This window comes from Pinus tabuliformis, chromosome 7 (assembly GCF_031772625.1).
Source record: "Pinus tabuliformis cultivar Carrire ecotype Pingquan chromosome 7, CPIR1, whole genome shotgun sequence".
NCBI classification, from domain to species: Eukaryota; Viridiplantae; Streptophyta; class Pinopsida; order Pinales; family Pinaceae; genus Pinus; species Pinus tabuliformis.
The window spans coordinates 882,983,807-882,998,677 of NC_142293.1; the positions used below are offsets into that span (position 1 = coordinate 882,983,807).

Consider the following 14,871-nt stretch of genomic DNA (forward strand, 5'->3'; position numbering starts at 1 on the left):
GTTGTGAATTTAAGGTATTCCATTGTGACTTTTGAGAATGTCTGACGGGGGTTTTAGTGTTGCTCTGGAACAAGTGTAATGGCTACGGGATGGGTTCCAAAATCCTGGTGGAGAGGGTCGATCCCGCGGCAGCAAGAGTTAAGCATCGATTTTCATAGAGTTGACACTAAAATTTAATCTCCATCTTTTTACTAAGACTATCTATGCACCTACAGGTTCGACCGTCGCTTCGAGTGATGCCAAACTTTCACTTAGGTAAACCCCCTCGACTTATTGCATGTTTTTTTTCATATTGGAAGTCAATCTATTACATGGTTTCAGGTCCTCATTACTGGTGTTCACTGCATAGGTACGCCCACTGATGGCTCAAACTCTCTTCTTCCGGCATGGAGCTCTTGGGGAACAACCATGCTTCTAAATTAAACTTCTGCCTTCGTTTTTCTAGGTGGGTTTGGATTTTGTCTCTATGTATTGAGCTCTTAGAGCGAGCTTCCCATGACATAGGGTTTTTATCAGTGTAAATATATAGGGTTTTAATGCTTGTGGCTGTTAATGATTGTATTTAATTAATTTGAAAATTGTCAGCCTTTGCAATGCCAACATAGTGGCTTGGACTAGCTATTTAATTTCATGAGTATTTTTCGCGGAAAACCTACAAGACATTTCTTGGCATAAGATATATATATATATATATATATATATATATATATATATATATATATATATATATTAACTATTTGTATAAAATATGCCATGGTAACTTTTGGGATTTCTTGATTATTAGATTCATTTCTGTATCATATCAATTTTAATGAACTGAATTCAAGGGTTATTATAAAAAGGGTTCGATTGTGATATTATCTGTATGGCTATCGATACTCGGTTCCTAAACAAAGTCTTTCAGTTCTATTCGAGTATAGTTACTGTTTAATAGCTCAGAGGTTCAGGGTTTTTAACAATGCCTGGGTACTTGGCTCACGGTGAGTTATCTCCAGAACTCGACTGAGAGCCAATAAACCCTAGGCCGTTGCTACATGCAACATAAAGACGTAGGATAGTTGGTCGATTATATTTATAAAGTTTCCTTCTATCATCAATAAGGGGAAGATACTAGTGTAAATTCTGTGAGTTGATATTTTTATGTATTGGGTGTGTTCTCCCACGGAGTGTGCAAATCCAGTGATATAGTAGATACAGAAAGACCAGAAAGGAATATTGAGTTACTAAATTAAGTCCTTTAAGTTCATGCTTAGAATATTCTTTGAATTAATCATTACAATGTCTACTGTAAATATCTTGCCAAGTAAGCTAATACATTCGTTACTTCTCGCATACTGTAGTTATATGTGAAAATCTGATAACAATGCATGGTTTCAAAAGATAATGTTTTCTACTCTATTTAGTAACAACATAACGTTAATACTATATGTGAAAATCTGATAACAATGCATGGTTTCAAAAGATAATGTTTTCTACTCTATTTAGTAACAACATAACGTTAATACTATAATCTAGTCTATTAATTTACTTTCTATTGTAACAGTAAACAATCTATCATTTCCTAGTAATAATTATTGACATGACAATATCACTTATTTGTTTTCCTGTTATGCACATAACCTTTTTATTTTGGAAGGTCTCTCCACCTAGCCTCGGAAATGGCAATTACTTCAAGATTCCCCCTCCGATCTCTTCCACTTTTGACAATGATAAACAATCTGGTACCTTGGGCATCAGGACTCTGTCCAGCCTCAAGTCTTGTACCCCACAACTGTTATCACAGTTTTCTTTCCCACTAACTAAGTTTGCCCATCTCTAGGAAGAATTCATCACAATACAGTTCCTCTCACCCCGTTCAGGGTTCTGTCCTTTTTCCTTTTGAAGGAAAAGGGTGAAAGAAAAGTTGTAACTTCTTTCAGAAGTAACTGTTTCTCCAATTCTTTTACAAACCGATCCAAAATATTTTAATTAATACTTAACAACATATGTTCTGGCTTTTCAACCTAATAGTTTTAACAATTCAGATTAAAACAAAACAAAATAAACAATGGTAAATAAAACTTGATAAAACAATTAATGACGTATCACTGTATGTCACAGTGACCCAAATTATTGATGTGTGAAATTACTTGGATGACTTTTCAGCTTGTTATGCATCGTAGGTCCCACACTTTGGAATTGTAAATCAAACTCCAATTTAAACGTGTGGCACGACCCTGAACAAGGCCATAGTACATACCCATACCCGAAATATAGGTAGTTGTGACCACCATAAGAAGATTAGACTAGGTTGTTGGGACCACCATAGGGATAGCAGACCACAGGGACTACGACTGCTTGCTGCTCTTGTTATAATCCATTCTCTACGAAATTGAGATGTTCCCACTGATCTTATGGACATGGATTCCTGTTAAGTAAATTTCCATACACAATTTTACCAATTGTAAACGGAAAATAAAAAACTAAATACAAATTTTCGCTGACCATATATAACAAGTGTATAATATATTGCATACTATACATATTATAATATATACTGAAATGAAATATTCAACATTTAGATTCAATAATGTATATTCCATCTATTATAATATATACTGAAATGAAATATTCAACATTTATATTCAATAATGTATATTCCATCTATATAACAATTAAATGTTATTTACATGCATATTTAATACACTTTTATTATTGAATATATGTTATTTACCTACTAGTAATAATAAGTTGATCTCTTTTATTACGAAACCCAACTGATTTCGGCACCGATAAATACAAGTCTTTGAATTTGTGATGTGTTTTCTCAACTTATTTTTTCTGCGTGTCCCTACAGATTTGAAATTTGATTCACAGTTGGTTACAATTTCTTCTCTACGCTATGATTCTATGAAATAAAATGCTTTTTAAAGAATTATGTTATATTTTATGAAATACAATTTTTTCCAAAGAATTATGTTATATTTTATGAAATACAATTTTTTCCAAAGAATTATATTATAATTAAATATATTTATGTCATGGCAACATAATATACAACTCGGATAATATTTGCAATAAAGATAATATAGTATCCTCATAAGCGATAACGTGAATGTTAGATCTTACTTGTGGTTGTATAAATTTTAAAATAGATTTGGTAATAATTAGCTCTAACAAGATTATTTGGGATATTGACTTATTTATTTTGATGGGTTTGGGAAATTCTGAAAAATGTGGCTCGCAGGTTGGAGAGTCGGATCGACCAGAGGTCGGGGCTACCTCTTCTGCTCGTAGTCAAGAACGTTGACTTCCGACTTTCGGTGGTACCCACACATGAGGTCGGGGTCGGGTTATCTTGAGACTTTTCAATTGCATAGAGTTCGGAGGGCTTACCTCTGACCACTGGCCCACAACCGACAAATAAGCCATTGTTGAGCTTGGGCACGGTGGTCCTTTATCTTCTTATGCTTAGCTTCGACAAAAAAATTAGAGGACATGCACCGGAATGCGTTGTAGATGGCTGTCACGTATACAGAAGGAGTTGAACCAACATGTTTAGCTACAGATTGCTTGATCAAACTTCCTAACTTGCTAGCGAACACCATATCAACTCTTTGAAATAATCAATGGTGGTTACAATGTCGGCTCCATAGCTACTAATTCGTATATGAATGCTGGAAGTTTCAAAATATTCAATGGAAATATATGATTTTCTTGGGGGACTACTTCAATATCAAGCGCTAAGCCCAATTTGTTAAGTTTTCATAAGAACATAAATTACTAGGCATAAAGTTATGTTGCAGGTTCAAAATTTGGTGAAAATTTGATAAAACAAGTTATAACATTGATAAAGCCAATAGTAAGTTTTCTTTAGAAAATTTTAATAGTGGATTACAACTTCTTCCAAGAATATTTATTATGGAAATCAAACACCCAAATTTTGTAATCTTCGATCATAAAATTTGATGGCCAGTGAGCAGTGCCCTTCCAAAGTGGGAATGAGTGATGCAGGGGCAATCAACCACTCAAATTTTATGAACTTTCGATCACAAAATTTGATGACCAGTGAGCGGTGCCCATTTGTACAATCCACCACCATAAGTAAAGTATGTCCAACGAACTTATTATCAACACACAGATCACAAATTTTGAAGAACAACAAAATGAAAATGTGGTAACACCAATTTAAGAAGTCTAAATTGAAATGGTCATTAACTCATTCTTAGGACTCCAGTAGTAGTGACGCATAAAAATAGTCTTAGGAAAATGTTAAGATGATGATGCCATCTATACCAAAAATATGTCTAATTGCTACTTTCCCTCGAGAAAATAAAGAAAGATTTGGGACTGGAAAATACCCATAATAATCATAATTTCATAGCCAACGACATAAACAATTGAACATTAAGAACCAAGTCAAACAAGAAACTGCAAAATCATATCATGTCCTCAGCTCTCATAGCTTAGCCTTCATTGGTGGCATCAAAGTAAGTGCCTTTAGAGTAAGCCCGACCCTTAAATGCAGCCCCATTACTCCACAAATACTATTTGAAAGGAAAAATGCACTGAAACTAATGATGTAATGAGGGCAATGGATAGAGAGGGTTGAGATGGAAAAGGAAAGAACGGGGAAAAGCAAGAATAGATCAATGGTGGAGTTAAGATAGAAGTAAGGTTTAAAACTAATGATACTGTATAACATAGTGAAGGCATACTGAAGGCAATGTTTGACCTTTTGGTTAACAAATCCAGGACTAAAAGAGGCGGAGCATCGAGCTTACAAAGAAGGCACAAACAACCAGTCTAATCAATTTATGTTTACATCATTGGACATACAACTTTCAATAGTTTCCTTTGCAATAGAAGAAAGCATAATAATATTTGTACAAAGCAACTATTAGTGTTTACATGAGTATGAGGAATGTAGTAACAAAGTTACTCCTAAATCAAGAGCAACATAACTAACCGTTAAATGCATCCCTAACTATTAGGGCTTACACAAGCGTGAATAATGCAATAACTAACTCACACCCTAAATTAAGGGAACACTATAGGAATAAATTTACCTTCCAAGAAGTTCAAACCGTTAAGAATGTACTCCAGTCACTAGACTAGCATAACTGGACTCACTGTATGCTCAAACTGCAAACATAGCACATGTTATGAATATAATTCATAACAAGTAAATAAATAAAATAAATATAAATACTAAATAATCAAATATTAATTAGGCTAAATAGTCATTAAGTTAAGTGAAAAGGCATGTCTAAAAGACATGCCCATTCACGAAATGACACCTACTTAGGTATATAAATGCGGGTCCTCATTGTAACATTCATCACTTATACATTTTATATATAATAAATTATTATTTACAAATACCTGTGTGTATTTTTACATTCAAGTTTCCAACCTATCAGTTTTCTTGCTTCAGTGGTATCAGAGCCATGGCGCACAATATAATGATGCGAGTCTTTGAACGTTGTTCGTCACACAATGTGCCATTACGTTCACGTTCTGATTGCATTAAGAAATTTAGTATTCAAGAAGCATTTCAACAATTAGAAAAATCAATTGTAGAAGTTAAAGAATGTCGAAAGGAAATCAATAACAAGGAAGATGATGAAGAGAAAAATGTGGAAGAAGAAAAAGAAGAAGATGTTGACCAGAATGATGATAATGATTCCAATGAAGCTGATATTAATGTCAAAGAGGATGAAGTCATTGAAAATACAACACTTACACATGTAGAATCTATAAAAGAAGATATAATACATGATGAAGTGGATTGGTATGAATTAGAAGAAGATGATGATGGTAATGCTTTGTAAGGCCAAAATAAAACACTGCAGTTAAAGATTGAGACAAATGCCCGGTTTGAGATGACAATGCTACCTGATGAGGAGCACGTGACAACTAATGAAATGCATACCGTTGATAAAGCCTCATCTGAGGCATCCAACTCAGAAAGAGATTTGTTGTGTTCTTCACATTCAGTATCGATACATACATGCTCTCATATTTCTCTGTGACCATATGCAGCCTTGTCCTTGCAATTATTCATATTCGTTAGCATGTTGTTCGACAAGAAGAGGCTGGTGCAGCATTCGATCCTCACAAGGAACCAACTCAGAACGTGTGAAGGAAAAAGGCGGACAAAATCGCCAAAAGGCTGGGTCGGCACCGGATAGAAACAAACTATTATGAGAATGTGATAGCCCATGATGTTGTCAACTCAAACGATATTGATACCCTCCCATCGTATATCGAAATAATCCACCAAACTCAAACCAGATTCCACCCTCGGCTCCCGTTGTTCAAATAGTCACCGTTCCAACAAATACCTTCGCCTTCAATTCTGTGTCTGCCACATACCATTGTCCCACAGAAACCCGACGGCAAGTCCCTGCTGCTTGGTATTCTGGAAAATGTTGTTGTTTACATAGGTTGCTTTACCACTATGACTCCAAATCACCACTATTAGGACAACCCTCCCGTCGCTACACTAATACCACAGTCTACCTGAATTTGTGTGGGTTATCCGCTGCAACAAAAAAACACCCTCTTCGATGACATTCCGACACCCTCTGACAGCAAACCCGTCTGGATGTTTTTTCACCGCAGTCAAGTATATCTATTTCCGTCAAACATTGAAACCCAATCGAAGTTCTGGCTCCATCAATGGTCACGTCGTACCCTTTTAACACCGATATATATATATATATATAATTGAATTATATAATTATATTTTATTATAGTTATAATATATAGTTTCTAGTTAATTAATAAATTCTATTAATTCAAAAAAAATTAGAATTAAAAAAAAAATTGAATTAAAAAAAAAAACTTATTTAAAAAATAAAAATAAAAAATTCTTAAAAAAAAAGGGAAGACAACCTTGGACTCAAAATAGAGTTACTAGCGAGCCACCAGTGACGGAGACCTTCCACCTTCCATATGCCGAGACGACGACAACAAAGACAATTGCCAGCGATATAGCTTTGACGACAAAGCTTTTGAAGGAAGAGGCTATGTTATGAATATAATTCATAACAAGTAAATAAATAAAATAAATATAAATATTAAATAATCAAATATTAATTAGGTTAACACAACAACAGCAGGAAATAACTCACCCTATTGTTACAACTGTAACACGTGTAAGTAGAGCATCCAATCGAAAAAGTTGATGCTACATGCATGAAGAATAAAAGGGCTCAGAGGAACCTCTCACAAGCCCTAGAACCATTTTTTCACGGTTATGAGCCGTATACAATACCTTCCATCCCCTCGAGAGCTTAGGAAGGAACTCTTAAGAACTCTACTAAGACATCAAAAATCATATTTAAAAATAATGGGAAGCACCCTTTGTAAGACATTCACCAATATTTCCTAAACGTTAATTTGAAAGGAGATCTTGAAACCTTGAAAAATGTGGCTCACAGGTCGGAGAGTTGGACATAACAAAGGTTGGGTTTTTCTCTTCTGCTCACAGTGAAGAAGATTGACTTCCAACTTCTGGTGGCACCCACACATGAGGTCGGGGTCAGGATGTCTTGAGACTTTTCAGTTGCATAAAGTTCAAAGGGCAAACCTATGACCACTGGCCAACAACTGATGAATAAGTCATTGCTGAGCTTGGCCATAATGGTTTTTCAGACTCCATGCACAAACTCTAATCTAGTATTAGTAGAACAAATATCGAACTAAGTAAATAAGGCTTCATTTCACAAAAAAAAGTGCACTTAATATTCAAAAAAGAAAGAGATGCAGAACATGAATAAATAGCCTTAGTACCCCAAATATCAATAGACCAATTAACCTAAGAACTCAACATATCGATTGAAATTTCTATTTGAGTAAGTTGTTTCCCGATGTCTCTCTTAATTCTGACAATAGAAAAAGACAAATTATTTCATCGAGTGGTTATATTTAATGATTGGAACTCTAATCTTTACTGTAACACATTTACATTATTTTGGCAGAAGGAAACTGCCTCGTTTCCAAGTCGCCGGGCTTATGTTCTCGTTGATTTGTCTTAGTGATGATCGTTTGTTTTTATGAGATGATAGTCATTGTTGTTGTTGTTGTTCCTTGAGATAGATTCCTGTTGCTTGAGCTAAGTTTAGTTGGAGTTAGCCAAGTTTAGTTATATTGATGAAGTTTAGTGAGAGGAGCTAAGTTTAGTTAAAGTGATTAGAGTTTAGTGTTCCTAAGTCTAGTCTAAGTTCAGTATTAGTAAAGTCTCAGATTGCTCCTAAGATTCCTAAAGCTTATTAACCCTATAATACTAATGGAGATAAGCTTATTATTTCTATTGTTCCTAAGAGAGTAGATTTGTAAGATATCTCTTGAGTCTAGTCAGTTGTAATCATGAACTGATCGTTTGTAATTGGCCAAAGCGCATTATGGAAGGTAAGTCTTTATAATGTGATAACACAAACGGGGTCGCAGTAAGAGACAAGCAATCTTCTTCGCTAACGCCCTGTGATGTATTTCAGGCCCTGACAAAATTCCCCTCAAACCAAATCAATAACTGGAACATCAAGTATTAAACAAAACGACAAGGGAAAGCATTTATAGACATAACTAACTTCACAATGCTTAATATATAGAAGGCCTCAAATGCCTCATGGGTCAGAGCCAAATATCTACACACAAAACCTTCTCAAAACTCAAATGTGTGATAGAGTCTTCTCAAAGTGAGCGAACTCCAACATTCATGCCGAGCGGCGACGAGAATGTTGGCCTCAAATACTCAAAGAACATGTCCTTCATCTGCGTCGCGATTGGAAAAAACACAAATTTGTCCTTCAGATTCACGCCTGCATTAAATCCTCAATAATATGCTCATCTTCTTCGCAGATTCTCATAACCTGGATGTGCACAACACATGATTTCTTGACAAAAATATCCCTGCCTATTGACGGTGAATATCTCATAATCAAAACCAAAAAAATTGACACTCATTTTCACTAGAGGCTTGGGTTTCGAACTGAGCTGTTATCCATTTCCAGTCTTGAGGTATGAGAATAAAAACTCGCATCATCCGCCATTAATGAAACCCTTAGTGCGACAAACATCATTTTGGCCTATGATAAGACCAGAGACATAACAATTCATGTAATGAGCAAATTTGAGGAACCTTGCAATTGCAAACAAGCTATAAGCCAGGGGGAAAGATTAGGAGCAACAAAGGCCCTCTAGAAGAGAATTGAGAATGCTATGACGTATATAAGACCGCTATCTATGGATGGCTCGATGATGAAAAGTAGTTGTTACATCTCAACCAATAGTTCGAGATAGAGGTAAATGGTGGGGTGAAGCCAGCTACAAGCCATCGCGTTGTAGTAGTCCTCTACATTGTGATTGATGTAGAATTTTCTCTACAAATTAGCTAGCTCACTGATATCATGTAGAAATTTCACCTGCAGATCAAACTGATATACGCAATGTACTAAAGCATAATACTAGATCTACATCTACCATAAACTTTGCGGAAGCTTAATTGAACATGAGAAACATCAAGCATGAAAACATATAACTGATAAGAAGGAATCAATCACACATAACACAGAAGAATTTATTTGGGAAAAGCACCAGCCTAAAACCCCATCTCTGTATTATCAATCAAGTGGAAATCCTCAACAACATACAAAAAGAATCAACTCAAAAGCTATCCCGCTCTCTCTGCACTCTGATGATGTAGCTCATGGACCACCTAGCCCTGTATATAAAGGTTGCACCTTAGGTCCAAGCTCCTATTTCCTTGCGTAGTTTTGAATGGGGTCCAATTACAAAACACATGTAAATTGGCATGATCATACCTGCTGTCAACCTCAGGTCCAACTACGCAATACTTGAGGACTCAAGTTCCTCTTGCATGCAAGGAATACTTACTAGAAATATTCTAGCAACTGACATAACACTGTCCCACCATCTGATCTCAATTGGGTATCTGTCTGAACTGCCATGCATCAGTTATCCATGAGAGAATATTCAGTTATCTGAAAATAATAGTTGTCACATGCATGCAAGCATCAACAAACTATATCTCATTAATTTAACAACTTGTTAAATTAATCTAACTGAACTTGACTAAGTTAAACTAAGTCAACTGATCCTCTCAATATAGAACTCATCCTTAATTCCTCAATCAGTGGAGCAAATCAAGGACACATTCCCAATTAGTGGAGAAATAGTTGCATGTTCTCACAAAGACTTCAAGTTTGCTTTTCCTTAACTAATTAACTCATGGAGAATTAATTAATTAATATTCCAAACTGCTGGTAAGACCAAATTTGAATTTACTTCCTATAGATAGACCAGGGACTGCTATAAATAGGATGGGACCCATAAATGCTATTTCTAGAAGATGCTATTTTTAGCAGTTTCACCTCTCACCCAAGGTGGCCAAAATTCCACACTGGCCAAATTGCTATTTTTAGCAATTTATATTTTTACATTTCTTGTTGCACACTTTTCAACACTCCCTCTCAACAAGAAAGGCTTCCTCTCAAACCCGATCCTGTAACTCTGGAATGTTTTGCATGCAACACATCTACCAGGTGCGGTTGCTCCAGTGACACTTGGAACAAAAAAAACTCCCAACTGACCACTCTGTTGGGCTAGAAACATACTCTGATGCTGAAGCTCTACCTGCTGCTGACAAGTGCTCCCTCTCTGACCTCTGCGCTACTACAACATCTCCATGCATCTCGCACCGTTGCACCCTTCTTTGTGCTACCCTGCACTGTGCAACACACTTGTGCCTCTCGCATTGCTGCAGCCTGCATGCTCTGCGTTGTCCTGGGATTCCCTGCATTGTAGCTCTCTCTACCGCTCCATCCGCATCTTTCTCTACCCAATCACTCAGTTCTTGCTACTCCACATCAGGGTTCCCGTAGCAAGCTCTCATCCAAGAGGTTGGGTACCTCAAGGATCTTGCCCCTCCTCCTTGGGACGATCACTCTATATCGCCCCACCTCCTACCTGGAGGTATGGCTGCATGTGATCCCTCTACCCATTTGGCTCAAAGTTTCCCCCTACTGGAGGTCTCTGCATGAGTAGATGTCTCTACTCGATCTCCTCTTAGCTTCTCCTGTTGTGGCTGCTCCACAACCTCCTGAAGCTGCTGCACCAATCGCGGCTAATCCACAATCGTCTGAGACTTATTCTGGCACTGCATGTTGAGAGGTAATATACTCTCCCTCTCAACCACCAAGTCTCCATCAGTTTCCTTACTGCTCAAGGCTTTGCGTGCATCTTGAATCTCAAGAGCATACAGTTTCTTGACCCGTGAACCAATCTGCTTCACCTGTCTAGTGATGATGTGTCTAAGGAAAACCTTTCCCTTAGTAAAGACTACATCATAGCCTCTGTCTTCCAGCATCGCGATCGACACCAAGTTTCTCTTCAGTCCTGGTACATACTTGACATCGGTCAAGGTAAGGCGAGCTCCATGCTCCTTCTGAAAAATAACCGTGCCTACACCTGAGACACTATACATTTCATCATTATCCATTGCTATGAGTATCTGGAGATCTTTCTCCTCTAAAGTACTGAACAAAATCTTGTCGCTGGTCATGTGGAAAGAAGCTCCATTGTCAAGAAACCAACCACTTCCCACCATGGATGAAACCATGCTTGCGAAGAGTGTGAAATCCAACTTGAACTGTGAAGCAAATGCCTCACCTTCAGATCCTTCCCTGGATCCCTTCTTGGATTTCCTCTGTGGACAATTTACAGCATAATGGCCCACCTCATGATAACGAAAGCATCGCACTTTTGATTTGTCAACCTTCCTCCCACCATTGGAAGAATTGGATTCGGAAAGAGAAACCTTCTCCTTCCCCTTCTTTGCCTTACTGGCTAAGGCACAGTTCTCCTCATCCTCCATGGATGAAGAACCGTCTCTGGTGCTCCGTCTGATCTCCTCCTGCATCAAATCTGACCATAATCGTTCCCAATCTGGTAGTTTCTCCCTTCCATTAACCGAGTCCTAGTAGCTATGCTAGCTCTTAGGAAGGCCAAGGAGTGCTAGACTCACCATATCATCATCAGTTGTCATGACCCCTACACTTGCAAGCTCATGAGCTTGGTCAGATACATAGAGATTGTCTCATCCTTTTCACACTTGATCTTTCAAAGTTTGTCCTTCAGTGCCAGCTTCCTCTAATCACTGCTATTCTGATATAAATCTTTCAATGTTTTCCACATTTCAAACGAAGTCTCCTTCCCATGGAGGCTCGAGACAATGTGATCTCGCACTCCCTCCAAGAGAATTCTCCTAGCTCTAGCCACACACTTCTTCCATTCTGCCAGTTGAGTAGCATCAGTAGGATTAGGGACTTCTTGATCAATGAAGTCCTTAAGGCCGTTATCTTCCAATACTGCCACCATGCAATCCTTCCAAGCTATATAGTTTGAGCTGCCATCAAGGGCATGCTCCAGCCTCAAACCATAGAATGCCATCGATGAAATAGATGTGATAAGAACTTGAGATCTATATCCCGAATAATAAACTTCGAATTCCTTCTTGTATATTCTTCTTCCTTGATCACTTGTGCTCCGATACCATGTAGAATTTTCTCTACAAATCAGCTAGCTCACTGATATCATGTAGAAATTTCACCTACAGATCAAACTGATATATGCAATGTACTAAAGCATAATACTAGATCTACATCTACCATAAACTTTGTGGAAGCTTAATTGAACATGAGCAACATCAAGCATGAACACATATAACTGATAAGAAGGAATCAATCACACATAACACAGAAGAATTTATCCGGGAAAAGCACCAGCCTAAAACCCCATCTCTGTATTATCAATCAAGTGGAAATCCTCAACAACATACAAAAAGAATCAGCTCAAAAGCTATCCTGCTCTCTCTGTACTCTGATGATGTAGCTCATGGACTACCTAGCCCTGTATATAAAGGCTACACCTCAGGTCCAAGCTCCTATTTCCTTGCGCAGTTTTGATTGGGGTCCAATTACAAAAACATGTAAATTTGCCTGATCGTACTTGCTATCAACCTTAGGTCCAATTACGCAATACTTTAGGACTCAAGTTCCTCCTGCATGCAAGGAATACTTACTAGAAATATCCTAGCAATTGACAGAACACTGTCCCACCATCTGATCTCAACCGGGTCTCTGTCTGAACTGCCATGCATCACTTATCCATTAGAGAATACTCAGTTATCTAAAAATAATAGTTGTCACATGCATGCAAGCATCAACAAACTATATCTCATTAATTTAACAACTTGTTAAATTAATCTAACTGAACTTTACTAAGTTAAACTTAGTCAACTGATCCTCTCAATATAGAACTCATCCTTAATTCCTCAATCAGTGGAGCAAATCAATGACACATTCCTCAATTAATGGAGAAATAATTGCATGTTCTCACAAAGACTTCAAGTTTGCTTTTCCTTAACTAATTAACTCATGGAGAATTAATTAATTAATATTCCAAACTGCTAGTAAGACTAAATTCGAATTTACTTCCTATAGATAGACTAGGGACTGCTATAAATAGGAAGGGGCCCAGAAATGTTATTTTTAGAAGATGCTATTTTTAGCAGTTTCACCTGTCACCCAAGGTGGCCAAAATTCCACACTGGCCAAACTGCTATTTTCAGCAATTTCTATTTTTACATTTCTTGCTGCATACTTTTCAACAATTGAGCATCGACACATCAACCTTCCAATATAACAAACCTGGTGAAAATTACATGTCATACAAGTTAATAAAGGAAAAATAATAACCACGCTTGATGGGACACTTATTCCAAGCTGAATGTTGGGAAAAATCCCAGTGATGGGGATCACTTGTGATTATTTAATGGCTAAGGAAATTGGAAAAGGCAATGGCTAAGACTTCGGAAAGGAAAATGAAATTTTTGGCACATTTATTTATGAAAATAATGGAAATTAGGAGAAAATGAAGGTGAAAGGTCACAGGTTGCATGTGAGGAGGAAAATGGAGGAAAATAATGGAAAAAAGGAAGAAAATAGAGGCCTCATTCATAAAAATGCCTCTAAGGATCAGTTGGTAACCTTTTGTCAGTTTGGTTTTGGAGCTCTCTCATTACTCTCTCTCTCTCTCTCTCTCTCTCTCTCTCTCTCTTATACTCTTGGAGACTTAGAGTTTTCTTGAAGAACTCTTGGAGGGCGTGGCATACTTGGAATTTTGGAGCAAGAAGGCAAAGGAAGAGCAGGAAAGCGCAAGAGGACATCAGGATCAACAACTACATCAGATTTTGCTTGCAGATACTAAGTTGCATGTATGTTTTCCTCACTAGTTTTGGCATGCATGGAAAATGCATGTGGTCTGTTGATTGTGATCTTTCATGGGCATGGAGGATGATAGAGATTGACAGTGGATTTCCTAGCCTTTCCATTTCCTGGATATCCATGGTGATTGTGAATTTGTTTTCCTTGTTTTGTTTTAGTTGGTTCTCATGTTTCCTTAGCTTGGGTTAAGTTATTAGTCTTGGAAGCCCTGGTTGGGCAAATGCTCCAGAAGCCTTGTAACAACTTGGTTTGAGTTACTAGTCCTGGAAACCTTGGTTGGACAAACACTCTAGAAGCCCTTGGTGGGTTGAGTTACTAGTCCTGGAAACCCTGATTGGAAAAATGCTCTGGAAGCTCGGTAAAAGATGTGGGTTGAGTTACTAGCCCTGGAAGCCTTTGTTGGACAAACGATCTAGAGCCCTGGAAGACTTGGATAGAGACCAATATGATGATGGTTTTGTGATGTACGACTGTGAGGTGGAATCACTGTTTGATGGGTTGAGGTGGAGGACCTTTGGAAGCCTTGGATGGTTTTTGATTGATGCGTTCTATGAGATCCCACATTCATGCTTGGTATATG

General features: G+C 37.5%; 1 protein-coding gene across 1 annotated transcript in view; it reads left to right on the forward strand.

The window, feature by feature from the left end:
- Nucleotides 1-958: 958 nt before the first annotated feature.
- The window catches only part of LOC149250434 (cell division cycle 20.2, cofactor of APC complex-like), a 52,488-nt gene continuing 38,575 nt past the window's right edge, over nt 959-14,871 (forward strand). Inside the window, exons 1-2 of the mRNA XM_089453649.1 lie at nt 959-980; nt 5,530-5,799. Of these exons, the coding sequence (XP_089309775.1) occupies nt 959-980; nt 5,530-5,799 (292 nt within the window). The remainder of the gene's footprint in view (nt 981-5,529; nt 5,800-14,871) is intronic.